At 36.0% G+C, this 14,001-nt stretch overlaps 1 protein-coding gene across 1 annotated transcript; it reads left to right on the forward strand.

The window, feature by feature from the left end:
• The first annotated feature begins 8,344 nt into the window (after positions 1–8,344).
• Positions 8,345–9,873, forward strand: LOC111441477 (cinnamoyl-CoA reductase 2-like). Its single transcript, XM_023078492.1, has 4 exons — positions 8,345–8,703; positions 8,967–9,149; positions 9,241–9,593; positions 9,681–9,873. Exons 1-4 carry the CDS (start codon positions 8,413–8,415, stop codon positions 9,844–9,846), a joined length of 993 nt encoding a protein of 330 aa, XP_022934260.1. The 5' UTR covers positions 8,345–8,412; the 3' UTR covers positions 9,847–9,873.
• Positions 9,874–14,001: the final 4,128 nt, after the last annotated feature.

Consider the following 14,001-nt stretch of genomic DNA (forward strand, 5'->3'; position numbering starts at 1 on the left):
CTTCATTAAGGAAGGATTCAAAAGCAGTTCCAGTGAGCAGACACTCTTCATCAAGAGGAAGGGAGGTAAAATTCTTATTGTAAGCATTTATGTTGATGATCTTTTATTTACTAGAGACGATGAAGAATTATTGGAGGAATTTAAACGTTCCATGAAGATAGAGTTTGATATGACTGACTTAGGTCAAATGAGATTTTTTCTTGGAATAGAGGTAATACAAAGATTAGATTGTATTTTTATATGTCAAAGAAAGTATGTTGCTAAGTTTTAAATTGATTTGGCATAGAGAATTACAATTTTATTTGTAATCCCATTGCTCCAGGACAGAAAATTGGGAAAGATGAAAATGGTGCAAGAGTAAATGTAATTTTGTATAAACAAATAGTGGGAAGTCTTATATATCTCACAGCTACTCGTCTTGATCTCATGCTTGTTGTAAGTTTGATTAGTCGTTTTATGGCATGTCCAACACAATAACATTTTGCAGCAGCTAAAAGGGTTGTAAGGTACTTGAAAGGTGCGGTAGATTATGGTGTATTTTATAGAAATGGGGGAGTTAGTGATTTAATTGGATTTACTGATAGTGATTATGTCGGAGACATGGAAGATTGCAAGAGTACTTCAGGCTATGTGGTTATGATGAGCAGAGGAGCAGTAGCTTGGTCTTCTCATAAGCAGCCTATATGTTAGATTATGGAGCTTGCTGCTTATTTATAGCTTGGTCAACGGTTATATCCGGTAAAGCTATATTTGGTAAAGCTATATCCGGTAAAGCTATATATGGTAAATAGCTATATATAGTAGATGGTTAAATCTGGTAAAGTTATATATAGTAAACTGAACTATATATATATCCCGTCCGGTAGAGCTTTGAAAATATACTTTCTATTCTCTGTAATTATCTCTTACTGTACATACGTGAAGTCATCAATAAAAAAATCCTTTTAGCCAGAGTTCTCCTTGCACTTTTCTCTGTCTTGTTCTTTGTGTTCATCTAGATCGAGCGTGTGCTTTGTTGTGCGATCCTAACAACTGGTATCAGAGCTAGGCGAAATTCATCATGATTTGTGAAGATGGAAAGTTCAAAGATTGGAATTGAGAAGTTCGATGGATCCAATTTCGGTTTCTGGAAGATGCAGATTGAAGATTATCTGCACCAGAAAGATCTTCACGAACCTCTGTTGGGGGTGAAGTCGGATACCATGACCATGGAACAGTGGAAGCTCAAGGATCGACAAGCCTTGGGGCTGATTCGGTTGACGCTATCCAGAAACGTGGCGTTCAACATTATCAAGGAGAAGACAACGCCGGATCTATTGAAGGCGCTGTCAAACATGTATGAAAAACCGTCGGCTATGAACAAGGTGTATTTGATGCGGAGATTGTTCAATCTACAGATGTCTGAAGGTGGATCTGTTGCTGATCATATAAATGAATTCAATATGATCATAAGTCAACTGAGTTCGGTGGAAATTAATTTCGAAGATGAAATTAAAGCGTTGATTTTGATGTCATCCTTACCCGAGTCATGGGATACTGTTGTTGCCGCAATCAGCAGTTTCCGAGGATCTGATAAATTGAAGTTTGCTGAAATTCGAGATGTAGTTCTCAGCGAAAGTATTCGCAAACGGGAAACTGGAGATTCATCAGGCAATGCTCTCAATGTTGATCGAAGGGGAAGAAGTAAACCGAAGGACCCAAACAAAGGGCGATCAAAATCAAAGAACCGAGAAAAATCTCCAAATAGACAAAACGTAACGTGTTGGAATTGTGGAGAAAAATATCACTTTCGGACAGGTTGTACAAGACCAAAGAGGAAGTAGAATAACAAATCTGGAGATGATGATGATTCTATCAATTCAACAGAAGACATTGGGAATGCTCTAGTCTTCAGCGTGGACAATTCGATTGAATCCTGGATTTTGGATTCAGGTGCATCTTTTCATTCTTCTCCAAATAAAGAGTTCTGGAATTTCAAGTCTGGAAATTTCGAGAAGGTGTATCTTGCCAACAACAAAGATTTGGAGATCAAAGAAAAAGGAGATGTCTGCACAAAAACTCCGGTAGGAAATCAGTGGACATTAAAGGATGTCAGATATATTCTTGGTCTTAAGAAGAATCTGATCTCTATTGGTCAGTTGGACAGCACAGGTTATGCAACAAAGTTAGGGAAGAGTTCATGGAAGATTATGAAGGGTGCTACGGTGGTAGCACGTGGCTCAAAATCTGGAACCTTATACACCACTGCAGGGTGTATGAACATAGCTGTTGTTGCTAAGAGTGGTTCCAATTAAGGTCTATGGCACAATAGACTTGGACATATGAGCGTGAAAGGAATGAAGACGCTGGCTGCGAAAGGAAGGTCTGAAATCTGTTGATGTGGGTCGTTGTGAGAACTACGTTATGAGCAAGCAGAAACGAGTTAGCTTCACAAAGACTGCCAGAGAATTGAAGAAAGTGCAGTTGGAAATGGAATCATATATGGAGCAAGGTTCGACGAAGCAAGTGAGAGTTGAGCTTGAGTTGCAGGAAAACTCACCTAGTGATGTTGTAGCAGATACTCATGAAACTCCTGAGACTATTGCTGAAGAACCAGAGGTGGAGCAAGGTTCCAAGACCACGAAGCAAGTGGGAGTTGAGCTTGAGTTGCAGGGAAACTCACCTAGTGATCTTGTAACAGATACTCAAGAAACTCCTAAGACTACTACTGAGGAACCAGATGTGGAGCAAGATTCCAAGACAACAAAGCAAGTGGAAGTTGAGGTTGAGTTGCGGAGAAAATCACCTAGTGATCTTGTAGCAGATACTCAACAAACTCCTGAAGTTGTTGCGGAGGAATCGGCATTAGAGCAAGTGACACCTGAACTGGTGTTGAGAAGATCATTCTGTACTATCAGAGTACCAGATATGTATGTACCTTCATTACACTATATGTTGCTGATGAAAGGGAACCACAACCCTTTGATGAGGCCCTACAGTTGGAGATACAACCAAGTAGGAGTAAGCCATGGATGATGGGACGTCTAGGCTTCAAAAATGCGTTGTACTGAGATTGAGTACGTGGCAATAGTTGAAGCTGGAAAGAAGACGATATGGATGACTGACTATCTGGAAGAATGGGCAAGAAGCAGCACGAAGATATTCTTTATAGAAATAGTCAGAGTGTCATACAGTTGGCGAAGGAACCCGGTCTATCATTTAAAGAGAAAACACAGAAGACGATACCATTTCACTTGCAGGTTAGTGAAAGATGGTGATGTGTTTGGAGAAGATAGAGGGTGCAAAGAATCCAGCAAACATGTTGACAACATGTGTTGATGTTGGAATATTGAGGTTGTGCAAAGCCTCAATTGATATGGTGCCATGAAGATGCTCATGGTCGTTTGAGAATAAAATTCTTGGTTGACTAGATCAGTCTCCAAGTGGGAGAATTGTTAGGTTATGGAGCCTGTTGCTTATTTATAGCTTGGTCAACGGTTATATCCGGTAAAGTTATATATGGTAAATAGCTATATATAGTAGATGGTTAAATCTGGTAAAGCTATATATAGTAAATAACTATATATAGTAGATGGTTAAATCTGGTAAAGCTATATATAGTAAACTGAACTATATATATATCCCGTCCAGTAAAGCTTTGAAAATGTACTTTCTATTCTCTGTAATTATCTCTTACTGTACATACGTGAACTCATCAATAAAAAAATCTTTTTAGCCAGAGTTCTCCTTGTACTTTTCTCTGTCCTGTTCTTTGTGTTCATCTAGATCGAGCGTGTGCGTTGTTATGCGATCCTAACACTATCGTCACCTTATCAACCACATAAGCTGAGTTTGTTACTGCTAGTGCTTGTGCATGTCAAGCTGTTTAGATGAGGAGAATACTCAAAAAGATTAGTCACTCTCAAATAGAATAAACAAAGCTAATGTGTGATAATACTTCAACTATTAAGCTATCCAAAAATCCATTTCTACGACGTTCCAAACACATAAGAGTAAGATTTCACTTTCTTAGAGATCTTACAACAGAAGGAACTGTTAATTTATTATTTTGTAGTACCCGAAATCAACTTGTTGGTTTGTTGACAAAGCCTCTAAAATTAGAAGCATTTTGGAAGTTGTGTGAATAACTTGGTGTGCAGAGTTTTTCTGACTTAAACTAATTCTTGACAAAGAAGAATAAGTTTAAGGAAGGGATTGTTAGAAGAATTTGATTAGGTTTATAGTATTTTTAGCTATTTAGTTTAAATATTTTTCAAGATTGGTTTGTGGTTATTGGTAACGACGAAGTTAAGTATTCAATAATATCATCACTTCAAACTTCAATTGTTTATGTTTCTGGCTTAATTATTCTTCTGTCAAAACCTAATTGTTAGTGTCATGATCTCTCTTTTGAGCACAGTTTGCTGCAAAGTGACCTATTTGGCCACAACTATAGCATGCATCAGTTCCTGCTCGACACTCCCCTGGTGAGGGCGCTGATGCTTAGGACAATAATTATTGTTCTGTCCTGGGACTCTTCCTCGATTAGTAGTACCGCCATGGGGCGGTCTGCCAGTTCCTGTGTAGTGGTGGTTTGTTAGACTCCTAGGGGAAGGGTTAGGTTTATTCTTAGTGAAGATTGTACTACAAACTATGTGCTAGTATTTTTTTTTTCTTGATTTTTGCCTAACCATACAAGAGTTACAAGGGTCAAAAGGAGGCCCGTTAGCACTCTTACCGTTCTTGGAAGAATTCTTAGATCTCAACGTTTCCGGCCAAATTTCATCACAAAATCAGCTGTGGATCTTCCCTCGATGAAAATATCAAAACTTTAGCACTCTATTCACAAAGAAAAATCTCAGATCTGAAGAAAAACGTTAGGAGATCTTACCTTATAGATTCCTCTCGGATCTTGATGGAAAAGGAAACTTCGACTACACGAGTCCTCATTTTCTTCAAGAAGGAGTTCCTGCGTGTAAGTCTTGGTCGAGAGTGAACTTCAATGATGGTTTTCCAATGAGAAGTCCAGCTTGCTATGTTTCAACTCTTAAGTTTTTCTCTCAACTTTTTGTTCTTTCTCTTTTCTATTTTGCAAGTGTTTTGTGGAAAATCCTCAAGACCCATATAATGGGCTGAAGGTCAAAAATGCCCCTTTTACCTCTCTGACTTTGACCAACTTTTTTTTTTAAGCGTTACACCATAACACACGTAAAAACTAACTTGGTACAACACACATCATCTAAGTATCTACACAGACTTTAGGCAAGTAATACTTGTAGGGATTGCTAGGAAGTGCTAATGTACGAGCATTTGTTACCTTAGGTGGTTAGAAAAGGCATGTTAAGTACTTCAAAAGGATGTTTTTGGATGAGTATGTACTGTACGTATGTTATAGTAAAATTACAGTTATGCCTTAGGTTGAGATTTTTGAAAAGCATGTTGCTTTATGTATTATACAAAACTAGAAAGAGAATATGCATGACAAGAATACAAGTTTGGCAATATGGATGAATATGTAATGATGTGATTTATGATGAATGTTGTTTATATGTTTTTTGCTGCATTAGAAAGGAGGATGGACTATTATGACTTGTACTCCATGTGATCGATGGATGTTATCTCCCCGTTGAACTTGTTTTGCTACATTAGAGAAGACAGATCGAGTTTTAGATCGTCTAGATGCCTTAAGAACCTAGTTAATCTCCATGACATCTAAGGAAAGCTAAAAAAGTCTACCATGCCCACTAGCCGTATGAATGGTATCGACCAAAGTCAGACCATATGAATGGTATTGACCAAAGTCAGACTACTTTCTATTCTCTCTGGTACCTCAGTAGCACTATTTGGTGACTTAGATCATGCCAAAACGGTAGTCATTCAGGAACTAGTATGGTTGAGCTTGTCTAAGGTCAAATAGGAAGGCATGTTGGGGCTATTTTATAAATAACTATTAAGCATAGAAATGGGTTGAGAGCCAAGGCCATGATCCCGTAAACCCGTCCTAAGAAGAGATGAGGAATCATAGGTAATTTAGCTCATAATGAATTACACTATGATATGTGAAAATAGTAAGGGGCTCTTTGAACGAGGTCAGTGCACTATAAACTTGTCCTTAGAGGAGGCAAGGGCCTACACAGATAAACTTAGTAGCTGGGCGGCACGTGGAGTTGCTTCTAAACTTATGATTCTGTGGTGGATATTGTGGAAGGGTGCTAGTTAAGCTTATATATATGTCTAGAGAGAGACATCATATTGTCCTATCAACTTACTAAGTCAAAAAAAAGTTAGTTCAGTTACGTCGAACAATGAACCCATGGTGTAAAAGAAAATTTAACAACTATCATACTATTAGAATCACACAAATCATACCATTGGTCTAGATAAAAAACAAAAGAGGAAACATATAGGAAAAAATTTATGGTGTTGGATGAAAAACTCTAGAGTGGGTAGGGTCTATTTAAGACTTCAACAAATTACAAATAAGATAATTTATCTTGAAAAATAAATCGGATAATAAATAATTATATGGTAGAAATAAGGATGGGATAAGTGACTATAAGTTGGTTGCTTACTCACTAGGTGTATATTCATCACATTCTACTTTTTTATTTTTAGGTGTTTACTGACTTTTAGTCAAGGTAGAGAAGCATTCCGGAAATACGCATTCATGGAAGGGCTTGTCCCAAGGCGTCCGTCCATTATGTATTTTAGAGTTTATCATTTAAATTTATATCTCAATTTGTCTTTTAAATATGATGTTTGATTTTTAAAATGTGCAAAATTTATCGTAGTTTTATGTCTTTTTCGTCACATTTTGAGATCAAAGCATCAAAAATCGGGTTGTGACAAATTCGTATCAATGCAATCAATTTATACTACGTACGTAGTGTGAATTTGATCTATTTGTAAGTTTCATGACAAACTTACCTCTATGGGTTGTTATTTAGGCTTTCTTGAGTGAATTGTTAGGATGAGTGTAATTCGAGCTTCTTGTCTTTTGATAGACAAGTGGCTCGAAAGAGAAAAGTAGTGATTGACCGTTCAGAACTCGAAAGAGGCGGAAAGAACATTGTGATTGGCACCACAATACAAAATCCTTAGGCTAAATCCTTAGGCTAAGCAGAATAGATCCCAAGAAGTAATTAAAGAGATCTTCTAGGCATCCATCCCAACTTCAGAGGTACCACCAATGCAACCTAAGAGGCTCTACAGTCATTTATGAGGTTCACTCTGTAAACCCAAACTAGCCTATTACTACAATGATGGCAGCCCAGTTGCCTAAGCTTCCAATGAATCAAAGAGAATGACTATACAATCCCACCTTAAAAGGGAAAAGTTAACCTATTAGGTAGCTGAGGTGCGGTTGGAGGCTATAGAAATGACCTTTCAGTATATGAATTGTCATACCGAATATTAAGTACACTGTGTCATTTACATGCTAAAAAGTGTAGCATACCATTGGTAAAAAAAGTGCATAGAAGATGTTCATACCTAATGGAGGATAGGTGATGTGGTCCTTACTCAAGCATCCTTCTTGAATTACTAAGAACCAAATTGCATTTTTGGATCTAAAGCAGGGAGACAGAACGGTCGAAGAGTACGACCTAGAGTTAAAAAATCTAGCGTATGTGACAGGTGTCAATGGAATAGAGAGAATAGTATCCTTGGTACTGATGATAAGAGTGTACCCATAAGAGTTGAAAGGCTTACACCAAATTTCTAGAAGCCTGGAGAAGGTGTTGGGTATGCAGCTCAGATTTTGTAACACTCGATCCTCGACAAGAATGAATTCTCCAACTTTTTCAATTTAATTTTAATTTGAACGATTTTATTAAGCGTCTTAGGGGACTGAATTTTAAGTTGTGAAAGAAGAGATCAATGCTTAAAATATGCCCACGGACACATGAAAAATATGAACAATATCCACCAGAGTCACACCAAACCAATCAAATTTGAAATAACACGCTAAAAATTTGATAAATTAATCAGCTCTAATGAAAAGTTGATACAAAATCGGAGCACCCACTACCATCCAATTGAGAAAATATTATTGAATCTATAATATGACGGATAGTTTTATAGAAAGAAAAATTAAAAAAATATATATCTTGAATATGTGTCAATGAATTTCACAGAAATTCCAGTCACTACAAGACAATCATTCAATAAAGTTTTGAAATTGTTATAATAGAGAGAGAGGATTCATGGAAGTTTGCTGAAGCACGTTGGTTGTTGAGGTCTCACTTTGACCCAAATATAGTCAATAATAGGAGCCCGAAGTATCAATTTTGAATTAACATCAACATGTGCTCAATTTTTTTAAGTTGAGGTAGGTGAATTCTTGTCCTTTAAAAGCAGCCCAAGTTCCACTCCTTTTTGTGCATCCATCTGAACCCAAACCCAAACCAAACAATCCAATTCATATCCGCCACTATGCCGATCGATACCTCCGCTGCAGTTTCCGGCCAAATTGTGTGCGTCACCGGCGCTGGAGGCTTCATTGCTTCTTGGCTTGTAAAGCTTCTTCTTGAGAAGGGCTACACTGTTCGAGGAACTGTTAGAAACCCAGATGATCAAAAGAATGCTCATTTGAAGCAATTGGATGGAGCTAATGAGCGTCTCTCTTTGTATAGCGCTGATCTTCTTGATTTTGAAAGCCTCAAAGCAGCTATTATGGGCTGCGATGGTGTCTTCCACACTGCCTCTCCAGTCACCGATGACCCCGTAAGAACTTCACTTCATCATTTTCTCTCTCTTTATGGTTTAATATTATTTGTTTCTTATTTTATTTTGGGTAAGATTTTAGGTATGTTGGAGAGAAGGATGAAACATTTTTTATAAAGATGTAAAAACTTCTCCTTAAACACGTTTTAAAAAGGAAACCTAAATTGAAAAGTCGAAATAGGACAATATCTGCTAGTTGCTGCGAGCTTGGATCGTTACATTGTCCATGTTGAATAACATTAATAACTCACATCGATTAACAGGAAAAGGTGGAACAAGCCATAATTGGAACTAAGAATGTCATGACCGCCGCAGCAGAAGCAAAAGTTCGACGAGTAGTGTTCACATCGTCCATCGGCACCGTCTACATGAACCCTAACCGTAGCCCCGACACGGTGGTGGATGAGTCTTGTTGGAGTGATCTTGACTTTTGCAAGAACACCAAGGTAACATAAAAAAAAAACCCTTTAATTAACTAAGAAAAAATTAGCAAATTTATAAAAATACATGAAATTAAAGTGTGGAAATTATGTACAGAATTGGTATTGCTATGCGAAGACAATAGCAGAGCAGGCAGCATGGGAAGTTGCAAAAGAAAGAGGAGTGGATTTAGTAGTGGTGAACCCAATGTTGGTATTGGGGCCTCTATTACAAGAGGGTGTGAATGCGAGCGTGGTTCATATAATGAAGTACTTGACAGGGTCAGCCAAGACATATGTAAATGCAGTTCAAGGATATGTTGATGTTAAGGATGTGGCCAAAGCCCATGTGTTGGTTTATGAAACTCCGTCAGCCTCAGGCAGATATATATGCGTTGAGAGCATGCTTCATCGTGGAGAATTGGTTGATGTTCTTGCTAAGTTGTTCCCTCAATATCCACTTCCAACCAAGTAAGTTCGATTCCTCATAGATACTCACATGTTGGAGGCGCTTTGATTATTGAGAATAATGTGTTGTATTTGGTGAAATTTGTGTAGGTGTTCTGATGAGGTGAATCCGAGAAAGAAGCCTTATAAATACAGGGTTGAGAAATTGAAGTCATTGGGAATGGAGTTCACACCAATCACACAATGCATATATGAAACAGTGAAGAGCTTACAAGAAAAGGGTCACCTTCCTCTTCCCTCCCAACTTCAGCATTGATCTTTCCCACAAGTTTAATATCCAAAATTTGTGACACTTAAAATAATCTTAGTTTACATTAAAAAAGAATATGATGGGAAATTAATTAAAATATTGTAAGATGCATTTTTTTGACCAAATATAGTAAATGAAATTTGTTGGAAATGTGTTGTGGTTGCGCCATATTTGAGTTGTGTATGAAAATGCACATTACACCAATTACCCACCAAAGAAAATGGCATCGGTTTTTTATAATTGAAATTTGACTTTAAAATTAAGTCTTTCTTCTTACACAACTCCAAATATAATATTAATTTCAAACCTACTCTTAAAATTACGTCAAATCAATTAATATTTATTATATATAAATCAATTATTTAATTCATAGTTGACTTGAGACTATACATAATCTTAAACCAAATTGAGGATATGAGTTGAGTCAAAATAATGATTCAATGGGTAATTATGGACTAAATTAAAAATTAATTTTATTTAAAACTTAACCCACCGCTAGATTATACCTTTTTTTTTTTCTATATATTTCATATGAATGAATATTATTTTCCAATTTAAAAAAATATGGGGAAAAAGTTAAGAAAATAAATGAGTGGAGAATATAAAATAGAAGCATTTAAAAATTAAAAGAGGTGTCCTTGGGTAGGTGAGTCAGCTAAGGTTGGCCAAGTTTCCACGATAAAGGGTTGGTGGAGAAAAATCTTACCTTTTGTTGTGTAAACAAATGGACTTTTAGAAAATTATACAAATATTCGAATACTTCTTTCTTTTATTATTATTATAAATTGCATAATTTCCTGTAAGAAAAATCTGACCTAAATTGAGAGCGTTTTTATATAGAAATGGTTAAGATAACTGTAATGTAACAGCCTAGGTCCACCGCTAAAAGATATTGTCTTTTTTAGGCTTTTTCTTTCGGACTTCTCCTCAAAGCTTTAAAACGCGTCTACTAGGGGAGGTTTTCACACCCTTATAAACGGTGTTTTGTTCTCCTCCCCAACCAATGTGAGACATCACAATCCACTCCCCTTCGGGGCCCAGCGTCCTCGCTGGCAGTCGTTCCTTTCTCCAATCGATGTGGAACCGCCACCAAATCCACCCCCTTTAGGGCCAGCGTCTTTACTGGCATACCACCTCGTGTCAACCCCTCTTCGAGGAACAGCGAGAAGGCTGACACATTGTCCGATGTCTGGTTCTGCCAGATACCATTTATAACGGCCGAGGTCTACCGCTAGTACATACTGTCTTCTTTGGGCTTTCTCTCTCGGACTTTCTCTCAAAGCTTTAAAACGTATCTGTTAGGGGAAGGTTTCCAAACCCTTACCAGAAGTGTTTTGTTCTCATCGTCTGTCCCACGTATAAAATATCTATATGTTTGTAAATTATTAATTTCAAGAGATTCGTGTACACAAATTCACATTAATTAACTATTAATTTCAAGCGATTCGTGTACACAAATTCACATGAATTAATTAAGAGATTGGGGTACACAAATTCACATGAATTAACCATACTTTTTATTTAATATTTATTTATTTATTTTTATTTTATTTTATTTTTTTATGATTTTTGTTTTTTAATTGGAGTTTGAGAGAGACTTATGTGTAATTATTGAGTTTTTTCTTTTTTTTTTTAAGAGAAAAAGTTTTATGTTTATGCTTGCGTTAGAAGTTAGAGGTTTTTTTTTCCTCAACAAATAATATTAGTTTTGCTAGGAGGAAGCAGTTTTGTGTTATTCAAATTTTGAGTTTAGTACAGATTAACTTAAAAAAGTCTGATGGAATGATCCAATGTTCCTCACTTCAACGCACCACGTGAAAATAAATGAGAAAATGAGTGAGTATAAAAATATTCAATCTATTTGTAGGCTATTCAATCTATTTGTAGGCTCTCGTTGCATCCTTCACCTAATAGGTACTCACAAACTTTTCTTTATGTTCTAAGAAGTTTAGGCTTAGTCTCTACTATTATCTAAGCATGTAGGGAGGCCTCGAAGTTCCAATCAGATCTCTAAGCTGAATCTTAATCCTAGGAGTATGTAAAGGTTTTCCAACCTTTCTGTTATTTGACTTAGGTAGCTTGCTTTTCTTACACAATGAATGATCGACGTTTTAGGTTGAGGCACTGCTTTATAATAGCCTGGTATGACAGTATGGTGTCTACAAATCTGAACATCATCCATGGAAGGTTAGTTGGCAGATCCTTCTATAGAACTATAAAGTCACTCTAGTCTGGGACGACCCTCTTGTGCCGACTAACAATTATGTCAACCTTTGTGGTCCCATTCCTCCAACAATGGTACAAAAAAAAGAATTAATTAATTAATTAATAATAACTAATTTCATCCCTCCCCAAACTCTCACACGGATTCCTCCCATAGAATACTCAACCAACTCCTCACATACCTGTCAGTCATTCTAAAAAAAAAAAACAAAATAGGAAAACAAAAGGTTTGTACTAATGAAAGGATAGATGTCATTTGAAGATTTGAAGAGGTTAGTAGTCATATTTTACCTTTTTTTTTTTTTTCTTTGATGGAATCAAATTTGCAATTAGTTACCTTTTCCATTAGAAATTAAATGACAAGCATTTTGAAAGAATTTTCTCTGAGTTTCTCCTTGAGAGAAAAAGTAAGAATTGTTAAAATTGGCAAAAAAAAAAATAATAATAATAATAATAATAACAATAATAAAAAATAAAATAAATAACTATGAACAAAATTAAAAATAGAAGGAAAAGCTAAGGAAAGGTCAAGAATAATATTAAATTGTTAGTAGGTTTATATCCCTAGACATAACCACAGAAAATGAGATTTTTAATAAAAATAATATATATATAAACATTCCATGCAAAGTGTCTAATGCTAAGTCTAACACATGGACCACTATAAAACTTAGCGAAATAGTTTGACAAAATTTTGAAATTGAAATTGATGTTATGCGCTCACATAGGTTGACTTGGATTAAGGATAAATTTGTAACACCAGTTTAAGCTAATCAGGCAAGTGGTCTTACTATCGACTTAGTTGGAAGACTTATGTTATGTATGACGACACATGCTCAGTGGCCCTTGCACTTGTCATTTATGCTTTATGTTATATGATGATGTAATTATGTTATATGATGATGTAATTATGTTATATGATGATGTAATTATGTTATATGATGATGTGATAATGTTATATGATGATATGATGACGTTAAATGATGGTGTGATGACGTTATATGATGAAGTGATGACGTTAATGATAATGTTATGATGTTATATGATGGCGTGATATGTTATATGATGATGTGATGATGTTATATGTGTCATGATGATGTTAAATGACGATGTAATTATGTTATATGATAATGTTGTTAAGGATAGTTGACCGTTCATTATACGGAAAATATCTAGATATTTGTCTTACATTACAGCTTATTATATTTGCCCTTTTATTAAAAACAAATATATTGTATTAATTTATTATTCTTTCCTTTTATTGTTATTTCCATATTATTTATTATTTACCATATTTCTTTATTCGGTAAATAATTATAAATAAGAGAACTCTCACCATCTCGTGGTGGATTCAGCAAATATTCACATGGTATCAGAGCCCTTTCGGTTTAACAACCGTGATCTTTTCTTGTCTATGGCTTGTGAATCCTCTTATCATCTTCGTCCTTTCAACACTCTAATTCATATTATTGTTAAATAAAAGCTATGGTTTCCTTAGATTTCGTTAGTTGTTTTTTACTTTTTGAAAAATCTGAATTAACGCTCTCCCGTTGAATGGAAGAGCGTACAACTTTGAGCCCAAGTTTTTGCCCACTACTTTACATTTTTAGGATTAAAGTAGTTATTTAGAGTATTCAACTGAATGGGAAATCTATCATCCAGTCTTCAGCAAATCTCTCTCTCCTTTTACTTTTCGTAGCCATCGGTGGTATATTATTGCGGAGAAGCCAACTTTATCAATAGTCAAGTTGAATAGTTCAAGTGGTTAGAGCGTTGACCTAACAACACACAGGTCTCAGGTTTGAGTAGAAGAAAACGCTAAGTGTGAAAATACACGTAAGGTACGGGCACTTATCGTATATAAACTTTCCTGCTCTACAAAAAATAACCTTGGGTAGGGAGAAGTTGACAACTAGTCGTATCCTCTTATAGTATATT

Source organism: Cucurbita moschata, unplaced genomic scaffold (assembly GCF_002738365.1).
Source record: "Cucurbita moschata cultivar Rifu unplaced genomic scaffold, Cmos_1.0 Cmo_Scf00004, whole genome shotgun sequence".
Lineage (NCBI taxonomy): Eukaryota > Viridiplantae > Streptophyta > Magnoliopsida > Cucurbitales > Cucurbitaceae > Cucurbita > Cucurbita moschata.